The sequence below is a fragment of the Sebastes fasciatus genome, chromosome 24 (genome assembly GCF_043250625.1).
Source record: "Sebastes fasciatus isolate fSebFas1 chromosome 24, fSebFas1.pri, whole genome shotgun sequence".
Lineage (NCBI taxonomy): Eukaryota > Metazoa > Chordata > Actinopteri > Perciformes > Sebastidae > Sebastes > Sebastes fasciatus.
The window spans coordinates 4,319,057-4,342,176 of NC_133818.1; the positions used below are offsets into that span (position 1 = coordinate 4,319,057).

At 41.3% G+C, this 23,120-nt stretch overlaps 1 protein-coding gene across 5 annotated transcripts in view; it reads right to left on the reverse strand.

Annotated features, from left to right (window-relative positions):
- Positions 1-593: 593 nt before the first annotated feature.
- Positions 594-23,120, reverse strand: part of LOC141763198 (plakophilin-4-like) — a 40,353-nt gene continuing 17,826 nt past the window's right edge. For all 5 annotated transcript variants that reach the window (XM_074627671.1, XM_074627670.1, XM_074627669.1 and 2 more), the window contains 16 exons: positions 21,736-22,186; positions 11,967-12,137; positions 10,995-11,196; positions 9,861-9,993; positions 8,588-8,801; positions 7,380-7,563; positions 5,477-5,594; positions 5,152-5,346; positions 4,786-4,959; positions 4,559-4,709; positions 3,911-4,103; positions 3,730-3,814; positions 3,445-3,562; positions 3,223-3,354; positions 3,053-3,126; positions 594-2,904 (listed from right to left, as the gene is read on the reverse strand). In XM_074627671.1, coding sequence (XP_074483772.1) covers positions 2,647-2,904; positions 3,053-3,126; positions 3,223-3,354; positions 3,445-3,562; positions 3,730-3,814; positions 3,911-4,103; positions 4,559-4,709; positions 4,786-4,959; positions 5,152-5,346; positions 5,477-5,594; positions 7,380-7,563; positions 8,588-8,801; positions 9,861-9,993; positions 10,995-11,196; positions 11,967-12,137; positions 21,736-22,186 — 2,853 coding nt within the window. In that variant the 3' untranslated portion in view covers positions 594-2,646. The remainder of the gene's footprint in view (positions 2,905-3,052; positions 3,127-3,222; positions 3,355-3,444; positions 3,563-3,729; positions 3,815-3,910; positions 4,104-4,558; positions 4,710-4,785; positions 4,960-5,151; positions 5,347-5,476; positions 5,595-7,379; positions 7,564-8,587; positions 8,802-9,860; positions 9,994-10,994; positions 11,197-11,966; positions 12,138-21,735; positions 22,187-23,120) is intronic.

Genomic DNA, 23,120 nt, shown 5'->3' on the forward strand with positions numbered 1-23,120 from the left:
GAGCATCACTCAACACAGTGAGGCGACAGACGTCAGCTAAAACCACAATATCACTCTATATTTCAGCTGCTTGGCAGTAATGTTAGCTGACCAGACGAAGGTCTCTCCATGAATCAATGCTGATCCTAGTGTTGGCTTTTCCTGCTCAGCGCAGGCTTCAGCAGCGGGGCTCCTCAACGAGTTACGTTATCGCCTCCAGACCGCAGCCGTCAGCCGAAGACACCGGCACCCGGTCGGTAACGAGACGATAACGTAACTCGTTGAGGAGCCCCGTCACTTCACAAGACACGGGAAACCTCTGTTGGTCTGGAGGAGCTGCAGCATTTATTTCTGCACAAACGTCCACTCACTAGATATTCTCAGAGCTAAACTGACTCTTCTGCAGTGTGGAGTGAACGCGCGTTCACGTCTAGAGGTGGAGCGAGACAGCGAGGACGCGCGCGCTGTCTGAGTGAAGGAGAGCAGGCAGCGGAGACGAGGCTCCGGCCACACACGAGCGCGCATATGCGAACGCGCATGTGTGCCGACCCGCTACATTTATACGCTTACAAAGTTACAAACAGTCCGTTTAAGTCAAAATAAGATGACAGACGTCATGATATAATCTTTAATCCCTATACATATATTTCCCTCTGTAACATTGCACATTATCATCATCAGTGTTGGACAGAACAGACAGATGGGGTATTTTGGTCAGGTCACAAGTAAATTAATAAAAATAATCAATAAATAATAGAAAAATCTTCTTCACACAATCACATATAAAGTTACAACAACAATGTAACAGGACGGTTAAACCATTGTATCTGTACAAATAGATTTTCACATGTTTTTTTTCACATATTTCACATACTTTATGATATTACTGCACTTCTGGCCAACATACAGAAAAGGTTACAGGCGTAACCTCGGTTCTCTGAGTCTTTAAAGGTTCCCAAGAGTGTCGACAAACCCGGGTCAAATCATATTTAACTTTTAGAGCGACTTGTTTCCTGTTTGGAGCAGTGGTTTTATTAATCCCTCTAAATAGTATTTGTCCCTCCGCTTCCTTTTTCCTCTCACATTCATGATGATGCTGGCGAACGATATTTATGTTATAAAGCCAACAAACTGCCCATTTTTACCGCAGAGAAAAATGAAATCAGTTGACTTTAACAAACACTCTGGTAAACAACGAGGTCGGGGCTGGTTTCTCCTCAAAAAGCACCTTTTGACTAAGAAGACGGAAGAGAAGTCCATGTGCAGAATAATGCAGATAAAGGTGAAATGTTTGTCGTGAGACGTCGTTTCTACACTGAAAAGTCAGAACAATATGATTGAAGTTCTTACCTAGAGCGACTGGACTTCTTCACATCTGCAGGGGAGTGCCGGGCATTTGACCTTTGACCTTTGACCTGAGGTCCTCAGCCAAGGCTCTGCTAACCATTCTGCAATCTAGGCTGAAGACCGAGGGTGACCGGGCCTTTTCTGTCCTCTTAAAATAATCTATAAAATAAAAGTTCACTATATTATCTTGCTTTATTTTACTTTAATATCACTTTTAACCTCACATGTAGCTCCTTTGCTTAATGTTGTGTATCAATCTCAACTAGGGCTGTCTCTTATGATGAACAGAGCAGCTAAAAGTCATGCTTTCATGAACAATATTTTGTAGTTTTTGTAGCCCAATGAGCAGAGATTATTCTCCATTTGAGGGATGAAGCCATGCTACCATGTTTTTTTAGAAACATGCATTTTTATTTTCGTCTTTTAAAGCACTTTGTATTGAAACGTTCTATTTAAATAATGTTTATTATTATTATTTTGTATTATTTAATCTCTCGTTAAGGCGTCCTTCACACGTTAAGAGATGTTAAAGTCCCATTAAACGTAAGTTAGAGCGTCTTTAGCTTCTGTACTCTGACTATTTGAGCAGTTACAAGACGGATTAAATCAAATCCTTCGCATTTGATTGGACCACTAAATTTACTAAACATAATTAAACCTGTTGCACTGTGTCTGTGTCATAACAGGGCTTTCACACCTGGTTTTGTGGTCTGAAACGAGTGTAAAAGAGGCGATTTTTTTCTGACATATTAGCCATAAAAATTAAATTTCTATGTGAGTGTTTCAGCTTAATGCAACTACGCTTTAAACAACTTCCTCTAAGCTGCTTTTTGCACTTCGTTTTAAAGCAACTGGTTTCTATTTACAGAACAATTGCACCAAAAAAGAGCACCAGCAACCACGATTATTTCCATTATTGCACGATCTGATGACTATATAGAAAGTTGTTGATCAACTAATCGATTAATTGACTAATTGTTTCAGCTTTTAACCTCACAATCAGAAGCCTGACATCGATTGCTAAAATGCAGATATCAAAACGCTCCATTTGTACTGTTCACATCTTTTTTTGTGAGGAAGGAAGGTTCATATTTATCAGCATTATTGTGCACATGGTGCAACTCAGTCAGAAGCTGCAGGTAGCAAACCGAGCCCTGGTCATTCAGTACAGTTCCTACACAGATACTCACACATTCACATGCATCCTCCACCTTTCACACAACCATACAGCACCCAGACGTGCACTCCCGACACCCAAACCGTGCACTCCCCACACACACACAAACACCCATGGAAACAGAAGCTCAACGTACACGGTGTCTACACCCAGGAGTCGGGGGAGCCGGTGAACTTGTTGGCCCTGTTTGAAGGCCTCCGCGTGGTGGAGTAGAAGTCCACGTAGTTGGTGTTGGCTTTGAACTGGAGCGATTGGCCGGCGTAGCCGTCGGGGGAGGACGGGGTCAGGTGGACTGGTTCGTCCTCGTAGGGCGCCTCTCCGAAGTCTTGAGGGGACGACAGGTACATTCTGTAGCTGTTGTAGTTCTTCCTGTCGGGCTCGTCGTAAAATGGCTCTGTGTGCTGGGAGAGGAACAACGATGTCATTTAATGACACAAAGGCCTGCTCACCATACTCGCCTCAGCGCTGCTTTGTGCTGGACTCACTGATTCAGCAGTACAACCTTTTTCTGCTATTAATGTTCAATATCTTAACGCAACAACTTCTTACCTGGGACCGTCTCAAATCCTCTCCTGACTGGGAAGAATATGTCCCGATGAAATACGGAGTTTTCTTCTCAGACCCTGATGTGGCACAGACATCAAAAGTCATGATTTGATGTTAAACATGCGGCACGTTTGCGTATTAACAACCATTTATGAATCAGTCACAATACGAACCTGTGTACTGTTGTTTGTGTAAACTGTTGTCTCCATAATATGTGTCGAGTTGCATAGATGACTGCGCCCTCTGGTAGTTTGAACTGTGTCTTCTTATCCCGAGCATCGCCGGCGAGGATGTCGCACTACCACCTGAGGGAAAAAAGATGTATACTCTCTTACTTTACAGGATTGTCCTCATTGTTTTAGACGTAATACGAGCGTCAGGTGGACCTTACTCACCTGATTGGATGACGGGGGACATCTGCAGCGGGCTGGTGGGCAGCGTCGGCTGGGACAGGTAGCGGTCTCGCTCCAGCGTGGAGACGGGGGTGACGAAGTGAGTGTAGTTCCAGCCGTCCTGCACACACACAGTTCATCCAAAAACTAATCAGTTCATCATTGCTGCCAATCTTGACCAGCACTCCCTAGCAGAAGAGATATTGTCCTAGTGGAGGTTTGTGCCAAATTTGAAAAACAAATACATTGTGGTTAAGTTGTTTTCTGGGTGTGCCTGCTGGTACCGACCTGTTTGTAGAGGTTCCTCAGCTCTCTGTACTGCCACAGCGTGTTCAACACCTGAGCTGCTGCCTTCACAACCTTCATCGAGTACCTGCGACACACACGGCACGTAACATATGAAGTTACTCCTGGAAGTAAAAAAGTAAAATCTAACTTTTCCACATGAAGTGTCTCTGCTGTTTCGTACCCTTTCCCTCGTCCTTTACTGATATCCACCAGCTTCTCGATGCCGCCGCTGTCGGCTAAAGCTTTGGCGTTCTCCATGTTGCGGCTGGTGACCTCGTGCAGCGTGCAGCAGACCGACGCCACCGTTTCGTCCGACAGCACCGGCGGACTGCCGCCAGGCAGCCGGTTCACCAGATCCCTCATGGCGTACTTTCCTGCAGGAGGAGTCGCAGAAGATGGACTTCATTTAGACTGAAACATTCACACCTGGTTGTAAAACTTGTAGTAAAGCTGCTGGTGGCTCAAAATGTAACTTAATACAAATAAATAGATTGATAGTTAGATAGATAGATAGATAGATTAATAAATAAATAAATAAATAAATAGATAGTATAAAGCGATATATAAAGACGTAAATAAATAAATAGATAGTATCTTTATTGAAGCCTCTGTCTCTCACTTCAGGTGGTTAATTCCAGATGTTTACCATCACCAGTTGGCTTATTTCACCTTCAACACAGCTGTTGTCCATTAGGGGGCGATGTATCACCACACTTTCTAAACTCAGTCTGTTGTTCCTGACTCAAGTGTGAAGATCTTTTCACAGTTTGTGGGATCAATCTGTTGATTGTGTGTGTGTCTAGCTGTGTATATATGTGTGTGTTTGTACCTATGAGCTCCTTGTTGCGGCTGTCCAGCGCCATGTTGCGGAGGGCGGTGGCGACGGAGCAGACGACCCGGTCGTTGTCCATCCTCAGCAGCTCCACCAGGATGGGCAGACCTTTCTCTTTACGCACCGCCGCTCGGATGTAGGCTGAGAACTGGACACACAGTCACAGTTTTATTGCGGTTAACTTGTAATTTTGTGGTATCACTGTCACAGAGTGGACGTTCTACCTTCCAGTTTCCAGCGGAGAGGTTTTGCAGCGATCCAGCAGCGCCCTCCAGCGTGGCGGGGTTGGAGCTCTCGGCCAGCAGGTTGAGGTACGGCTTCACCACTATCGGGTGCCACAGCAGCTCCGCACCCCTCATAGACTGGGAGAAACCGGGGATCGGCCCAACACCGTCCCACTGTACCAAAAACACAAATCAACATGCAGAATATGTTGGCAAATGTATTTTAAACTCTGTACACCCATCTTATTTAGTAATTTAGACTAAAAAACACATGTATACAGCTATGTTTAGACATCTGGCCCCAGGAACATTTTTCCAGGACCTCAACACCTCTTAGGGAACCCCCACCCGTCTGTGTTGGTGTACCTTGTCGTCGGGCCAGCCGCCCCTCTTCCTGCCACGCCTCCTCTTGCCCCAGCAGAGGTAGTCCAGCTCCTTGGCCGGGGAGGAGAAGCCCAGCAGGGTGTCCAGCTCCTGGTTGCCCAGCAGACGAGAGGAGGGCATCTCCACCTCCAGCCGGTACGAGAGGTTCCTCAGGGTGCAGACGCTGTTCTCCACAATCTGAGAAACATAATAGTCTAAATATCTCAACCAGTAACTGTAGTAGATTTTGATTATAGTTGTGTTAGGGTTAAATCTCCTGGGAATAAAGTGTGACATAGTAGTAGTAGTGTGTGTGTCTTTGCAGCACCTTGCTATCGTAGTCGGAGGTGTTGACGCAGGCTTTGAGGACGTGAAGCAGCGAGTCGACCAGACCTTCACAGCATCGCAGCTGACTCCTCGCCTCCTCCCCTGCTGAGCTCAGGTTCCTCAAACAAACACACACACGCATAGAGCGACACATTAACTCAGACCGAGGTGCAGTGTGTGGATTCCCCCACAGGGTGGCTTAAAACCTGCCCGGATACAAGTAAAGGAGGGAGCAGATCCTCCAATAGGAACCTTCAGCTGCCACTAATGGAGAGCTGACATGAGAAGACTGCACAACAGCACATAACTCCCACAATGCATTTCTATACCATCAATCTACAGTCTGAATGCAGAGAAGTGCTGGAGGCTGCACAGCGATGTAGTTTCCCTGCGGCACCAAGTCACTTAAAGCTATTAGATGGAATCAGCAGATCAAAGATGATTAATGAAGCCATTAAAATACATTTAGTTTGAGTAGTTTAAATTAAAGTAAAAGTCAGGAAACACAACTTTGCAGCATGTGAACTGGGACGTCTCCACTCAGCAGGTTTAATTCATTCGATTTAGACGAGGTTCTCCTCTCAACGGATCATTTTAACTTTGGAGAAACAGTTGTAGGTCAGGTGTGGCCCTGTTTGCATCAGCTTTCAGGTGCGGTGACTCCTCTGCAAACACAAATATACATGCAATATTGAAGTCACAAGGGATGGATGGTAGAGTCCGGAAAGGTTTGCCGTGTTTAACACTTGCAAGCTTTTATCTAACGACTCAAGATGATTGTGTAGCTGCAAAGTTGGTCGTATGAGGATCCCAATTGTTTCTACGACTTGAGAAAGTATCTATCACAATGATATCAGAATATTAATATCATGATAAAACTAGAAAACAAAGAAGAGTTGAATCTCCCTCAGTCTCCCTTGCTCCCTTACAGTCAAGATGGCAGCATAGATAATAAAAACAGGGATTTATTCATCTCATATCGTGCCTAACTTTAATGGATCATAACATATCGGGTATGGAATTAATCTGCAGATGCTCCGGATCAAAACGAAACCAAACTTTTGTACGGATGTCAGTTTTTGAGCCACGACAAACACCAAAATGTGGCCTGCAACAGACTACTAGGTAAGGCTTGTTTTTAGCCAACCGATTGCTCATCGTGATGTTTTTTAATCTCAAAATCAAACATTTACTTCTTCCTGCTCATCTAGAAGGAGTCTTGAATGTGCAAAGTTGCAATATGTGACTTTAATTTAACTTTTAATTTTTGCAAAACATAAAAAATTAGCATTATTATCTTGAGCTGTAGTGAACTGAATCATCTGGGATTCAAGGAGCTTCTATTTCAGTCCCCGTCAGTCATATATTACATTATTCTGCTGCATTTATTGGTGTAAAATTGATGAATCTGAACCTTTAGGCTTTGATTTTTAAGACACACATGGTCAAACGCATACTCAAGACTTCACGCCTGCATAAAATCTCCATTGCAGAGCCTCTCGTTGACGATTATGTGACCGTGATTATGTGTTGCAGGAGTTACAGAATCATTAAAATGAAAAGCAGACAGAAAAACAGCAGCAGCAGACGACCAATAAATCAAAAAGTCATCCTTGCATTTCAGAATGAGGATCGATTTAATGAGCAGACGGCGCGGCTGGTAACTCAACGGTATTATTATTATTATGAGGCGAGGCACTTTGTAAAATCTATGGGGCAGTTTTAACTATAAAGGAGTAAAACATGGTGGTGATGAAGCTGCATAAACATCATCAGTAAAGATTATATTATCACAGAGAGGATCATTTTATCATCGCAGGACTTGAGCTGTGTTGTAACGAGAGACAAAACAATAAATCTATGACAGCACATTCAGCAGAGGGTGCGTTTGATTCGTTGCTCACCTCAGACAGCCGGTGGTGTTGCGCAGCAGCAGGGAGGACTGGAACTTGACTTTGTGTTCGTCGCGGTGCGAGACGCTGCTCCAGCCCGAGTGGGGGATGACGACCGTGTTGGTCAGCGTGGACAGAGCGTCACGGATGATGGTCATCTTCACGGCGTCGCATGAGGAGAGGTTCCAGAGGACGCCTGTGGGTGCCGATAAAGAAGACGTCACTTTCCTGACTGCTATGGAAGGTTTTTGTCTTGTTAAAGGAACCATTAGATGCTTAGAGGTACAGTAGAGGTGAGAAGATTGATACTAAATTCATGTTTATACGGTAAATATGAAGCGACAGGTACAACTTTAATAATCTAAATCCTGACCTAATCTGTAAAGACAGAAACTTTCCCAAAGCTTTACATCAAACTGAAGACTCTCCTCTGTGTCTTTCCCAGGAATATGAGGCGTTCACATCTCCTGATATTCAACAGTATGTGTGGTGCGGCTGCAGAGCTGTCAGCAGCATCCTGTTTCCAAAGCACATTATCTTAGCATCTGTCCCGAGGACTGTGCCGAGATCTGTTCTGTCAACACTGAGCGCTGAGTGTTTAAGCCGCTGCCGCTCTCACCTCCCACAGAACAGCCGATACACAGATTAATACGCTGCCAGCCAGTCAGACGGAGACACAGACCGACGCTCAGCCAGCAAGCCGGCCAGCCGGGTGGCCAGCGGACCTCGCAGGCAGGCAGTAAACAAATTTCCCTCATGTCTCTGATGCATTTTGTTCCTATTTAAAAAGTCTATTTCTTTCTGTCTTTCCCTTTGTTTTCCTTTTCCCTATTTTCTTTCTCGTATTTGTCCTTGTCCACGCGGGATTTGAATGTTGAATGTTTTTGTCAATGCGGATGCTGCTGCTTTCACCTGGATTTACCCCGTTAGGAATAAAAAGAGCTGACAGCTACCCAACACAGGAAGCACCCAGTCTTTACCTGACCTGCTGGATCTTTTGTTTTGGGTTATTACGTTTGCCATTTCAGTTTTTGATTGTTAGCCAGATTTGATGAGAAAACTTGGTGGGAGGTTTGGCCATGGTTGAAGAGAGCTACTGCACTAACTAGAAAGAGAAGTATCTGACATGTCTTCTATCTATAACTGTGTATTTTGATGCTAATGTACAGACACAAGCTTTCTCAGTTGTGCAGCCTTTAATTAAACCTGACTTTACGTACCAGTGACCAGCTCGCGAACTTCGTTGTCGGTTGTTTTCCTGAGGAGGCGCAGCAGCGCCGGCACGCCGCCGCAGTTCCTCAGCGCCACCTTGTTGTTGTCGGTGGCCTTGCCGTACACCAGGTTCCTCAGGGCCCCGCAGGCGCTCTTCTGAACCTCGGTCAGCTTGTGATCCAGCAGGTCCACCAGGTGCTGGATCCCTCCCAGGTGACACACCTGCAGACCAGGACCAATCACAGAGATGGATGAACTTCAAGACAAGTTATATACAAACTATACACACAGAAAAGCTGTCAAATTATCTTCTTTAAACATGAAGGATGACATGAAAAGCCAAACTTTTATAGCAAATTGATAAAGTTTTTAGCCAGTTTCTTTACAAGAAAGTCATAATTAAATCAAAACAAATAACTTTTAGAGAAAAAGCACAGCACAATTTTCATGTAGCAAAGCTTTTCTGAAATATCTTGGAATAAACCCGAGGCTGAAACATGCAGAAGCCTCGCTGTGGCATGTTCAAAACTTTTCTTGTGTCATCTCGAAATAAACCCGTCTCAGGAGAGCAGCAGACGCTCCCTGCTTCTCTCTGATTCTGTGTTCAAACCCTCACTGAAAACATTTGTTTCTGGCAAAATGTGCAGGCGTGTTTCCAGGCCGCTCCAAAGGCTAATTAAAAGCTCATCACCAAACAAACCAAACGGCACTAAAATGGCTCTCGCGTGAAGCTCCGCCATTGTGCTGGAGTTATTTATTGCACGGGAAGCAGAGCAAAGAGAGAGCGAGCTGCGATTCAGTGCCGGCACATTTGGCACCAACGTTACTTAAAGTTTTGTTGGAGCAGATGGCGCTCTGGCTCAGAGTTTGGCAGCAAAAAAAGTCAAATTTCAAACCCTGTAAGCTGAGAATAAACTCTTAGAGACGGTGTAGGGATACAATAGGAGATATCTGAGGCAATGTAAATAAGCTACACTTGCAGCAATTAAATAAATCAAAAGTCTAGTGACATGTTTGAAATGAGTGAAAGCCTGTATGAGTGTCTGATCCTTGTCTTGAAGCATTTAATTAGTTCTTGTTTGCATTCTTGGAGTTCATTTTAAACATGTTTTATCTGCTTTATCCTTTATGGAAACTACCAGAGCTGCATACATTTTAAAACTGTCTTTGTAGTGAAGCCTTTAAACGTGGCAGCACCTTCCTCCACCTGAGGAGTGAGTCATGACTGTGACGTCTGTCTTGTTATTTTTACTGCAGCCCAGCGTGTCCTCGTCACCTTACCTCCACCTTGACCCTGTTGTCTCCGTAACACAGGTGCTGCAGGTAGGCGGCGGCGTTGGCCTGGACGGAGGGGAAGTGATGCTGCAGCATGTGGATGACCTCCGGCAGCTCAGGGTCACGCCAAGCAAACTCCCTGTGGGGAAACAGAGAGAAAAACTTCAGCGGGGTTCATTCAATTTACACTTTAACTCTCTTCTATCAAAAACTCAACACTGAGTAGCTATTGAAGTACTTTACTTAAAACAAAATACAGTTTAAAATTAGAAAATGTACTACAGTATTTAACTTAGATAATATTTAATGAATATATAAGCATCAAAAATGAAAATGGTGTTTATAGACATTTTTTACATTATTTTATTCACTTATTTATATTATTTTATATTATATTTAATTTATATTACTTGCATTTAAGTTGTAAATTTAATTCTATTTTATTGTTATTTTAATATTCACTTGTTTTATTATATTTAAGTTATATCATTCTATTGTATTTTATTTTTATTTTATTAATCACAAATTTGATTGTATTTAATTTGTAAAATTGAATTATATTGTATTGTTATTTTATTATTCACTTATTATATTGTATTTAAGTTGTATAATTTGATTCTATTAGCTTGTTATTTCATAAATCACTTATTTGATTGTATTTCAGTCGTAAAATTGTATTTTATTGTTATTTTATTAATCACAAACTTTATTGTATTTAAGTTGTATAATTTGATTATATATTATTCACTTATTTTATTGTATTTAAGCTGTATCATTGTATTCTATTTTATTGTTTTTTATTATTCACTTATTTTATTGTATTTAAGTTGTATTATTTGATTATATTTTATAGTTATTTTATTAATCACAAATTTGAATGTATTTAAGTTGTATAATTTTATTATATTTTATTATTCACTTATTTTATTGTATTTAAGTTGTAAAATTTTATTCTATTTTATTATTATTTTATTAATCACTTATTTTACTGTATTTAAGTTGTATAATTTTATTGCTCTGTATTGATTTTTGTAAGAAAGTATCTCAGTTTGTCAAATAACATTTATCTAATTTCTAACTTCTACACATGCATACTGTACATCTATAGATATCTGAATGTGTGTTTGTGTGTGTGAGTACCTGGGGTCCTTATGGATGCTCTCGATGGACGGGGTTCTTGTCGCCACCCGCTCCACCAGCCCAGAGTGGCGGTGGGAGAAGACGGGCTCGCCGGAGACCCTGTAGGAGTCGACGTACAGAGCGGCAGTGCTCAGCCCGTAGCTGCTTCTTTGGTACGGCAGCGTGCCGCAGTGGCTGGTGGCCCGAGGGAGGGTCCCCATACCTGAGGAGATGAAACCAGGATACTTATGGAACAAGAGCATGATTTAGAAATAAGCAGCATCAAGATTGGAGGCAGTTCGGAGCTATGAAGTGCAAAAATGCATCCAAATACTGTCATGTTACATAAGGCATTTAAAAGCAGAGGGCTGTCTCACAGACCTGTTTAAATCTGGACTAAATTAAACTAAAATGGCTCCTTAGATGCTCCACCAACAAACTCCGCAGAGCTTTCAGCTTTAAATCATTCTGCAAAGGCTTCAATTAAGACGCAGCCGAGTACATGAAAGGTTTCAGCCTAATTAAGCTCTGACCTCGGGGAGCCATAATAACAACAGTTCCTGCGCCTGTAAACCCTGATTTCCGTCACAGATTTTATATAGAAATAATCATCAGAGTAGAAGTGAAACTGAGCTCGGCTTCTCAACCTGGGGACCGGGGACCCTGAGGGGGACGCTGGTGTGACAAATTAGGTCGTTTCAGTGATTCAATGTGAATTATTTTAAATGTTTTGGAAGATTAATGTTATTTCTGTTTTCACCTCATCTCCTGCTGTACCTCCTAGTACTTCTGTTAGTAGTAATGCTAGTTCTACTACTATTACTACTGCTTTTGCTTCTAATAATACCCATTTTTGGTACTTTGTTTGCTCCGAAACAATCAGTTTTCAATGTTTAAATGTTGTCTTGTTGCTTAAAATAACACCCCTGCCATATTGCAGACTAATTAGCAGTATTATCCACAGTTAATAAGCTAAGTTACGTGCTGCAGTACCTGTGTTTGTCCTGTAGAGGGAGCCCTGGGGGTCGTGGGAGGGGCTGTGGTACATCGGGCTGTGGAAGGAGCGCTCATCGAAAACGGGCGTCATGTGGCAGTCCGGAGACAACGCCGCCCTCAGCTCTGGGTCTATCTGCCCCGCGTGGCTGGCGTATGAGCTGTGAAGCCCTGCAGGTACACAAGTTAGAAACAAAACAAAATTATTACTTGGAAACTATTGATAGATGCTTGTGGTCATTGTGTCATTATTGTTATAATAATATTAATCCAAATAAATAACGAGGCTTTTTCCAAGCAAGCCTCTTAAATTAACCATTTTCATAGGTGCAGCATTCATAAACATCAACATATCATTGCCAAATGGCAGTAAAATTGGAGAAATTAGGCTGGTTGGAGGTCTTGTGTGTCATAGCAGTTACATTACTAGAGGTTCTCCCCAAATAAAGTGCTGTTTTAGAGAGAACAGGCACCAAAGAGGGGAAGAACATCTGAGAGTTTAAAACGGACTTGATCAAACTGTTTTTTTTATTTCTAATTATTTATTTTCTCTTTTTTATTTAATTATTTATTTTAATATTTACATTATTATTCACTATTAATCTATTTTTCCTTTTTATTATTATTATTTTTTTGAAGAGTATTCTTTGTAGGTGAAATTATATATTACATACATACTATATATACACATTATAAATAATAGTATTATTTTCATTATTTTTGTTGTCATGATTATTATTACTTTATAGGTTTTTCATTTATTATTTTTTATTATTTATTAATATAATTTTTTCATTTATTATATATTTTATTTTTGTAATTTTTATTTTATTATTTATTTTAATATATATATATATAATTATTCACTATTTATCTATTATTCCTTTTTATTATTATTATTATTTATTTTTTGAAGAGTATTCTTCTTGTGTCTTTTGACATCATGTTTGTTTATATGCAAAAAAGAAGCATGGAAATACTTTGTTTTGCTATCTTGGTAAAAGTATGCTTCACAATTAAATGGAAATGAATTATATGGATGCTAACTAAATAAAGTATTTTGTTTAACACTAATTGAAGGGACACAAACCTGAAGTAAGTATCTAAAAAAAACTTCTAACAATAAACACAAGGGGTCTGTATGCTGAAATATAAACTGTAGGCATTCATCATAGTGGAAGTTGGAGAAAGCAACATTTTGGGGTCAGGAAAAGTGGAATAACGAGGCGAGAACAGCTGCTCGGAAGCTATTTATACTTTTAGTCAAAATAATTTAGCAGAATGATCAAATCATACGTGAGAAGAAAGCTGCGTAACATCAGTAAAAAACGAATGTCGTGCTCATACATTAATCATATGTACATCTCATTACTCGGCTCAGTCATCTGTAGGTGAGGCCATGCAAATCAAACCCGTGTATTTCATAACGCCAACTCATCCCCGACCGTTGTTGTGCTTATAAAACGCATGCAGACTCCGGTCATTCAGAGTCTGCTGCAGGCAGGCGTCATCAGCAAGCCAAACAAGCAGAGCAGAGGGTTTTTCTCCATCCTCCAATCTCAGAGCAGATCAGTTCAAAGAGCGCTCCAATTATAAAGAGGCTTTAGGGCACGAGGGGGGCAGCCTCGCTGGATCAGTCCAACAAGCTGAAGCACACAATTTGCACTTAGAGCTGGTGACGAAGGAGCTATTTGCTTCTGCAGCTCTCTTTACATAAACTCTGGTCTCTTATCACAAAGCACATTCCTTTAGAGGGAAATAAAAAATGCACTTGTGACACAAACTTGTTGAATCTGGACCTCGGTTTCTTTCTTTCTTAAGAGCTCTTCAGCGGCGAAGGACACAAATCAAAACCGTGACCTTCAGGTTAGAGGATGCTTAAGCTACCAAGAGCTTGAATGTGATGTGTCAGAAAGAAACATGAATCATGTTTCGAGTGGTTGAGGTTTGAATCAAACTCTTCCACTGTTACAGAGGCTCACAACCTTCTCTGACTGATTTTAAACTGAATGTTATAACACTATTAATTACATAAAAGATGATATTTTAACAGTTACAATTTCATACCATTGAACCGCCAAGGTTGAGGCTGGTTTGGTGAAGTTCACATTCTTACACACCTAAAATTAGGACGTTTCAACCATTTATCCACAACGTTACCCATAGACTGTATATAAGAAGTGGACGTAGTCACCGACGACCCATTGGTTTGTGGACTACGGATTTGAAGCCTCGAGTTCAGTATTTTGGCTGTCGCAATCTTGGATTTTGGTCGTTGTCATCTTGGGTTTTATCCGTCATCATTTTGGTTTTTGTCCGTTACCCTCATGGTTTTTGTCCGTTACCCTCATGGTTTTTGTCCGTTACCCTCATGGTTTTTGGCCGTTACCCTCATGGTTTTTGTCCGTTACCCTCATGGTTTTTGTCCGTTACCCTCATGGTTTTTGTCCGTTACCCTCATGGTTTTTGGCCGTTACCCTCATGGTTTTTTGCCGTTACCCTCATGGTTTTTGTCCGTTACCCTCATGGTTTTTGTCCGTTACCCTCATGGTTTTTTGCCGTTACCCTCATGGTTTTTGTCCGTTACCGTCATGGTTTTTGTCCGTTACCCTCATGGTTTTTGTCCGTTACCCTCATGGTTTTTTGCCGTTACCCTCATGGTTTTTGTCCGTTACCCTCATGGTTTTTGTCCGTTACCCTCAAGGTTTTTGTCCGTTACCCTCATGGTTTTTGTCCGTTACCCTCATGGTTTTTGTCCGTTACCCTCATGGTTTTTGTCCGTTACCCTCATGGTTTTTTGCCGTTACCCTCATGGTTTTTGGCCGTTACCCTCATGGTTTTTGTCCGTTACCCTCATGGTTTTTGTCCGTTACCCTCATGGTTTTTGTCCGTTACCCTCATGGTTTTTGTCCGTTACCCTCATGGTTTTTGTCCGTTACCCTCATGGTTTTTGTCCGTTACCCTCATGGTTTTTGTCCGTTACCCTCATGGTTTTTGGCCGTTACCCTCATGGTTTTTGTCCGTTACCCTCATGGTTTTTGTCCGTTACCCTCATGGTTTTTGTCCGTTACCCTCATGGTTTTTGTCCGTTACCCTCATGGTTTTTGTCCGTTACCCTCATGGTTTTTGTCCGTTACCCTCATGGTTTTTGTCCGTTACCCTCATGGTTTTTGTCCGTTACCCTCATGGTTTTTGGCCGTTACCCTCATGGTTTTTGTCCGTTACCCTCATGGTTTTTGTCCGTTACCCTCATGGTTTTTGTCCGTTACCTTCATGGTTTTTGTCCGTTACCCTCATGGTTTTTGTCCGTTACCCTCATGGTTTTTTGCCGTTACCCTCATGGTTTTTGTCCGTTACCCTCATGGTTTTTGTCCGTTACCCTCATGGTTTTTTGCCGTTACCCTCATGGTTTTTGGCCGTTACCCTCATGGTTTTTTGCCGTTACCCTCATGGTTTTTGTCCGTTACCCTCATGGTTTTTTGCCGTTACCCTCATGGTTTTTTGCCGTTACCCTCATGGTTTTTTGCCGTTGCCATCATGGTTTTTTGCCGTTACCCTCATGGTTTTTTGCCGTTGCCATCTTTGTTTTTAGCTGTCACAATCTTTGGTTTAATCCGTCGCCCTCTTGGTTTTTTGCCGTTGCTACCTTGGTTTTTATCCGTCCCCATCTTGGTTTTCGTCCATCGCCATCTTCGTTTTTAGTCGTCGCCATATTTGGTTTGATCCATCACCATCTTGGTCTTGGGCCGTCGCCATATTTGGTTTAATTCATCACCATCTTAGTTTTTGACCGTCGTCATCTTGGTTTTTTTCTGGTCGCCTAAATGTCGTATTCAGCATTCGGTTGTACTTAGCTCCATCCTCTCGTGTCACTTCTGGTTCCATAAACCAAGATGTCGACGGCAAAAATGTCGAACATGAGGCTTCAAAACCGTAGTCCACTAACCAATGGGTGTCATCACGCTGACTACGTCCACTTCAGTCTATAGTATCACAGCACTATTACACAAATACGATTTAATCTATCTTTCCTGCTTTCCACTCACTCAACCACGCTGGTGACGTCGCAATTTTTTAACCGATTCCACAAAATAAAGAGATCATCTCGCAGCTTACGTTAGTGTTTTGGCTGCTCACCAGGTTTCACTACCTAAGCTACGAGTGCCGCTGATCGGTAATAGCCTAATCTTGTATATCCATCTATTGCTTATCTCCCTCATGTAATCTGGGATTATGTTGGATCTGCAGGATAACTGGGAATAAGGATTTAGGCGACATATTAGGCCACTTAGCAGCAGTGCAGGATGAAAAATCACTCAGCTAGAGAATAGGAGGCATTTTATTTAGCTCACTGACTCGGCCTCCCACACAATCCATCTACCATCCTCTTTTCACACATGCACAAGCACAACAACAGCACAACACAGGAGGTGCATGAATGCAACACGCAAAGTGATGCACACATGGACGCGCCATCACATGAAAATGGACTAAATGATCGCAGCATAATAAAGCCTTTCCAGTGCCGTCAGCTGATAATCACACGCTGATGCTCCGTGGGGGCTTTGTGATAGAAACACCCCTATATGGGTCAGTGGGAGCGGCTTAGTAAAGTGACAGCGAGCAGGACGGAGGAATAAATCTGTGTCGCTGCAGCATCAGCAGCGCTTCTAAAACAGTAAATCCTCCATCAGCTGCACTGCAAAGTGTCGGGGGAAAGTTGTTGATGGCTAGTTAATAAGAGAGGAGGAGCTGCGATAGATTTTAATGTTTCTGATGTTTGTTTTGCAGAAGAACCTCATGACAATGTTTAATACATCTGGTTTAAAGCTACAGTTTTGGTGTGAAATTTGCTCCAAAAGGCGTCTCAACGAACAGCCTGGAAATAATCCCTTCTCAAGTTTCTCAGCTCAGCTGTCAGAGAAAGTCAAAAGTTGGATTTCCAGGGAGGTCAATCAACTTCTTCTCATCAAGTTTAGCATTGTTACTACTTTGCTAGTACTAGCTGCTTGGAGACTGCTCAATGAAAGACGTCTAAATAAAACTCTGAGTGCTTAAACAACCACAAAGTAATGAGTAAATGAGTAAAAAAAGTTATTTATAGAGGCATATTTTAATGAAACAGTCGGCCAAACTTCAGCTGCAAAGATTAACCAATTAGTTACCGACTATTTTGATAATCGATTAATCTGTTTGAGTAATTTTTTAAGAAGAAAAAAGTCAAATTTTTCTGATTGCAGCTTCTTAAATGTGAATATTTTCTGGTTTCTTTACTCCTCTATGACAGTAAACTGAATATCTTTGGACAAAACAAGACATTTGAGGACATGATCTTGGGAAAATAATCGTCAGTAATCGTTAGTTGCAGCCCTAAAATAAGCAAGTAATCTTTAATTATTTATTATTTATTTATTTTTAATGTCAATTGTTCTATTTGTATGTCATATGTTTAGTTTGATGTAATTTATTTGGCAAGAATCTGGCGACACAATACGTATCATGATACAGCGGTTACGATTCAATATATTGTGACGTATTGCGATACTGTAAGCAAGGCGATATATTGCGATTTTTTTAATCTAATTTTAGTAAAGCTGTCAAAGTATAAAGACACACCATCGAATGCATAACATCTGAGTAAAACAAGTAAAGTTTTTAGAAGAGTGGGATCTGCATTTGCATTTATCACAGTCGCTGTAACATCCAACATCATATAGCACTACTTTGAGATGACGCATCTCTTTGCAAACTAAATAAAGTATTGACTTAGTAAACCTCTGCAAGTACAGTAAACTATTAATTTATAATCAATAATGTGTTTTTGAGAATCGATAGTCACAAAACATATTATCGTGATACTCAATATTTTTCTATAATCAAAATGCACACATTTGCTGCTTCCAGCTTCTTACATGTGAGAATTAGCTGCTTTTCTCTGTTTTATATCGCTGTAAATTTAATATCTTTAAGTCTTGCTGATAATTGATTGATTAATCAAAACATTAACCGACAGATTGATCAATAATAAAAAGGAGAGACTCCCCATACCTGCATTGGCGGATGCTGAACTGAAAAGTAGTAGTAGCTCTGCTGGTTCTCTGTCTAGTCGTTAGGTGAATTGAACTCACCTGGAGTCCCAGGGATCAGACACTTCCTCGTTAGACGGTCAGAAAGATAACGAGCAGAGCTGCAGTAACTCTGTCCCAGTCCCGTACTGTATATATAGTTATTCTAACCAAGTTTTGGGTATACTGTATATTCACACTGAATAAATACAGAAACACAGCAATGAACTGTCAGTAAACGGGTGCAAAAGCTCGACTGACTGTCAATTTAAACACATATTTTACTCATTATTCTTGTCGTATTCAAATTAATTAACAGTTTTTCTGTGGTCTAGCACAGCAACTAACGATTAATTTCATTATCAAATAATTTTCCTATTATTTAATTAATTAATTAATTAATTGTTTGGTCAATAAAATATAAGAAAACAGAGAAAAATATTAAATTTATTGTCACAGATTGCTAAGAAATCCTGCAAATATTTACATTATTATATTACATTATAATCATGAGGTCTTTTCTCATAATAATGAGGCCTTTTCTCGGAATGATGAGATATTTTCTCATAATTATAAGGTTGTTTCTCTTAATAACGAGGTCTTTTCTCAAAATTATGAGGTCTTTTCTCGCAAAAATTAGGACTTTTCTTATAATTACAAGGTCTTCTTGTAATTATGAAATTGTTTCTTGTAATTATGAGGTATTTTCATGTAATTATGAGGTATTTTATCATAATTATGAGTTTTTTTCTTATAATAATGAGGTCTTTACTCATAATATTAATGTCTTTTCTCATAAAAATGAGGTCTTACTCGCAATTATGAGGTATTTTATCATAATAATGAGGTTGTTTCTCATGATGATGAGGTTTTATTGTAATTACAAACTAATTTCTTGTAATTATGAGGTCTTTTATTGTAATTATGAGGCTGTTTCTTTTAATTATGGGGTCTTTTGTCATAATAATGAGGTCTTTTCTTTAAAATCATGAGGTTTTTCTATTAATTTCAAGGTCTTTTGTCATAATAATGAGGTCTTTTCCTAAAATTAAGAGTTTTTTTCTTGTAATTATTAGATCTTTTCTCGAAATAATGTTGTTTTTTCTTATTATTGTGAGGTATTGATTCGTAATTATCAGATAGAAAGTCACAATTTGGATTGCAATGTACTTCCTTCCATACAACACGATGTATTACATGACTTTCAAGAACATTAAATGCCCTATCACATTAATATATACATATAGTGTACACTTTACAGCACTAATATATAATATTGGGATAGTATACATGTAGTATTGCCCTCGAGAATCCATCTTTAATTTAGCTTATGCATGCATTTATTTCAATTATTAAATATCAAGTAAAAGCCAACGCAGGCTACTTAACATTACAATGTGCTGCCGGGTATCTACTGCCAATTTTCTATAAGTAATTTAGCAGTTTTGATTGTAGAGGAAACTGTCTAACTGGACTGCAAGCGCCCGCTGCCTCCTCATCGACTGCTTCACATTAAGACCAATAGATACTAACGCGGTTTGTTCTCCCAGCCATCAGTCTGCTAAACGGTGCATGAGAGAGAAGTGGAAGCACTTTGTGATCCACTGTAACTGCGCTCATTTATACTGTAGATGTTCGTCATCTTTTTCTTGTTTTCCTTCAGACTGCTGCAGATCAGATTAGCTCAAAACATCCACCTGGTGAAGTGAAATCCTCCCCTCTTCAAAGATTACATTCCTTATTTTTCATACTGACATGCATCGGATGAAATGTTATCAAACCCACCAGCATTTCAGTGCTGCGAGATAATTTGAGTAAAAAACTCCCATGAAATGAGCTCCCTGAGCGCGGGTAGAGATAAAATCCCCCTGCCGAGCTTGCAGTTTGACTGAAAGTTATTTTGTCCAACATGCCGGCTTTATTTAATGATTCTCACTGCTTCACAGAGATACAGGGAACTCAGTAAAACGTGTTCGTGCAATATTAAATCAACTTTCCCTGGACAAAGGAAAGGTTATTAAATCAACAGGAAATGGTGTTGAGGCTGCGGAGCGTGGCTTTGTTTACTTACAAGGAAAAGATGTGCTACAAACAAACCATCTTCTCCTGCAGCAGCGATGCTTGAAACTCTGCAGTAAAGAGGTTTTCTAAAAAGTAAACTTAATGAGAGTTTTTCCGGCCCAGATTTTGACCTGGTTGGATTCGACCAGACAGACAAACCCTCCAGAGCACAAACTGACCGTACTCATTCAAAAGATGGAGCACTGAATAGAGGGCAATAAGAAATACTGCACCAATCAAACCACCGTTACAAAGCAAAACACTGTCAAGGACGAAGGATGTAAAGATCCCACACACATATATTCTATCATGGATGTTTGCTGCAAGGCAAGGCGTCATGATTTAAAGGGACTATTTGTAACTTTCAGAAATGCTTGTTAACAACGACACCTGTGGCCGTGAAATCAACGAAAGTCAGCGTCGGGCTCGCGCTTGCTCGCTCTACATAGACATGAACGAACATCGCTCAAAACAGTGAGGAGACAGACGTCAGCTAAAACCACAATATCACTCTATATTTCAGCTGCTTGGCAGTAATGTTAGCTGACCAGACGAAGGTCTCTCCATGAACATGATTTAGATCTGATCCTAGTGTTGGCTTTTCCTGCCTCAGCGCAGGCTGAGGGAGCGGGGCTCTGCAGCGAGTCTCCCTGTTCTCTCCGCCCGCAGCCGGAGAGAGCAGGGAGACACCGGCACCCGGTCGGTAACAAGACATAACGTGTCTCTCTGCAGGGCTCCGTCACTTCACAAGACACAGGAAACCTCTGTTTGTCTGGTGAAGCTGCAGGATTTATTTCTGCACAAACGTCCACTTTACATTCACTAGATATTCTCAGAGCTAAACTAACTCTTCTGCAGTGTGGAGTGAGCGCGCGTTCACGTCTAGAGGTGGAGCGAGTACGCAAGAACGCGCGCGCTGTCTGAGTGAAGGCGAGCAGGCAGCAGAGCAGAGGCAGCGGCCACACGCGAACGCGCATATGCGAGCACGCATGTGTCCCGACCCGGTAAATTTATACGCTTACAAAGTTACAAACAGTCCCTTTAAGGCTTTAAAGAGATATTGTCTAGATTTCTGATACAGGCCAATCACTTTTATCACAACTCAATCATGAATCATTGCAGTATTAAAGGAGACATATCATGAAAAACTCATACATTTGGGTTTCTGGAGTGTCTACCAACCCACAAACTGTGAAATTTTGTGGGCTGCCTGGATCAGAAAACATGTGATTCAACAAGCCACTCAGATGTGGCTCCCCTTCCTATGTCACATGCAGGCTCATTAGAATATACCGCCAGCCAATCAGAGCAGACTTGGCTTTTTAAAGAGACAGGCGCTAAAACGGAACGGTGAATACAGATATATTCAGACAGACAGGATGAGAAAAATAATGTGTTTTTTGAACATTAAAGGATGTAAACATGTTCTAGTAGAAACCAAAAGTAGAAGTATGAACCTAAAAATGAGCATGATATGTCCTCTTTAATGGGATAAGATCTATAATCTTTGTTTTTTGTGAAATATGATTACTTCTAAGGCCTCACACATGTATTCAAATGAGACAGTTTAGAGGTGAAAATGAAGCTCATAGATCAGTGGCGAGTCGGTAAATAACGTGACAGCGTGTGGATGTCGGACTCACCTATGAGGCTGTCGGGGCGGGGCAGAGCGCTCCTCTGGTAAAGCCCGTATGGATCAGCTCCGTACGCCAGCGGCTGGCTCTGCCTGGGCAGCGTGGAGCCGTAGTGCTGCGGCACCGCCGTCATCCCCGAACGCAGCGGCGACCCCGTCAAACACCTCCCCTCCACCAGAGAGAGAGTGGAGCCCAGACGACCACCTCCTCCTAGAACACCACCACCAAGAGCCTGTGTGCCGTCGGTCGGGGATGTCGGTGATGGGCAGGATGGCGGCATTAAAGTGCCGGGGAATACGGCGGCCAGAGGTTTCGGCTCCGAGAGGATGGGCGAATCGTAGGTGCTGCCCTGGGATGTCCGCAGGGAGATGCGGGAGGGCGAGACGGTACCGACAGTGCCACCGGGACTCTGGCTCCTGGAAGGGAGGGAGGCCATCCTCCGTAACACCCGGCCAGACACCTGAGAAGAAGAGGGGAGAAAAATGATTATGTGATAACGAGGCATCTGTTTTTTATTGTTTAACAGGTCATTATGCTTCAGTAAATACCAATAAATTATACATGCACGCAATTAATGCCAAGTAAAATGCTCGGAGGCTCGCTCTTACGATGCAGCATACATAAAACAAAATCAGTGATAAAAAGGAGTCTGGAAACAACTGCAAAACAATTTAAGAAGTATTATTTACATAGCAAATATCACCATCTATGAAACATATCTTTGTGACCAAAAGATCTGTTTTCATTGCTGCATATTCATGTTTTGTGCTGCAGTTTTGCAAACGTTCACCAGAGGAGTTACAGTGCAGGATTTATTGACGATCCTTCAAATGACATTTAATGACATTTCACTCATTTTTAATTATGATTGACTTGATTCTTCGAATTCAAGTGCTCTCCAAAAATGTCAAGTTTAATATCCATAACACTGTTGACAATTAATCACTTTGGTTTTCTGATTAAATACCTGAAAAATGAAAGTTAGACTCTGTACACTGCAAATATGCTCTCCAGTTAGCCGTGATGTGACACTCGGAGACAGGATGCTTTATCACATCTGATGAAGAGCATCATTATCTTTTTCATTTGTCCAAGTAAGTGAACGTGTCTATGAATAAATTCATCATACTGTATGCGGAGCTCAGGGAGATTTGACAGAATATTTCATATTTATGGAGACAAACATTTACTTTTTCCTCCTTATTACCGAATGTAAAATGTCCCTCAATTACAGACTGGATGCCGATCTGTGCCGCCTTAATCCATCAGAGCCTCGAACGCCTCGGAGGAAAATTAAGAGCCGAGACATGTAAGCCCATCCAGTGAGGAGAGAAATTCAAATGGGCTCACGATTATCTGTCATTCCTGCTTCTGCTGTCATGCAAAGTGCATAT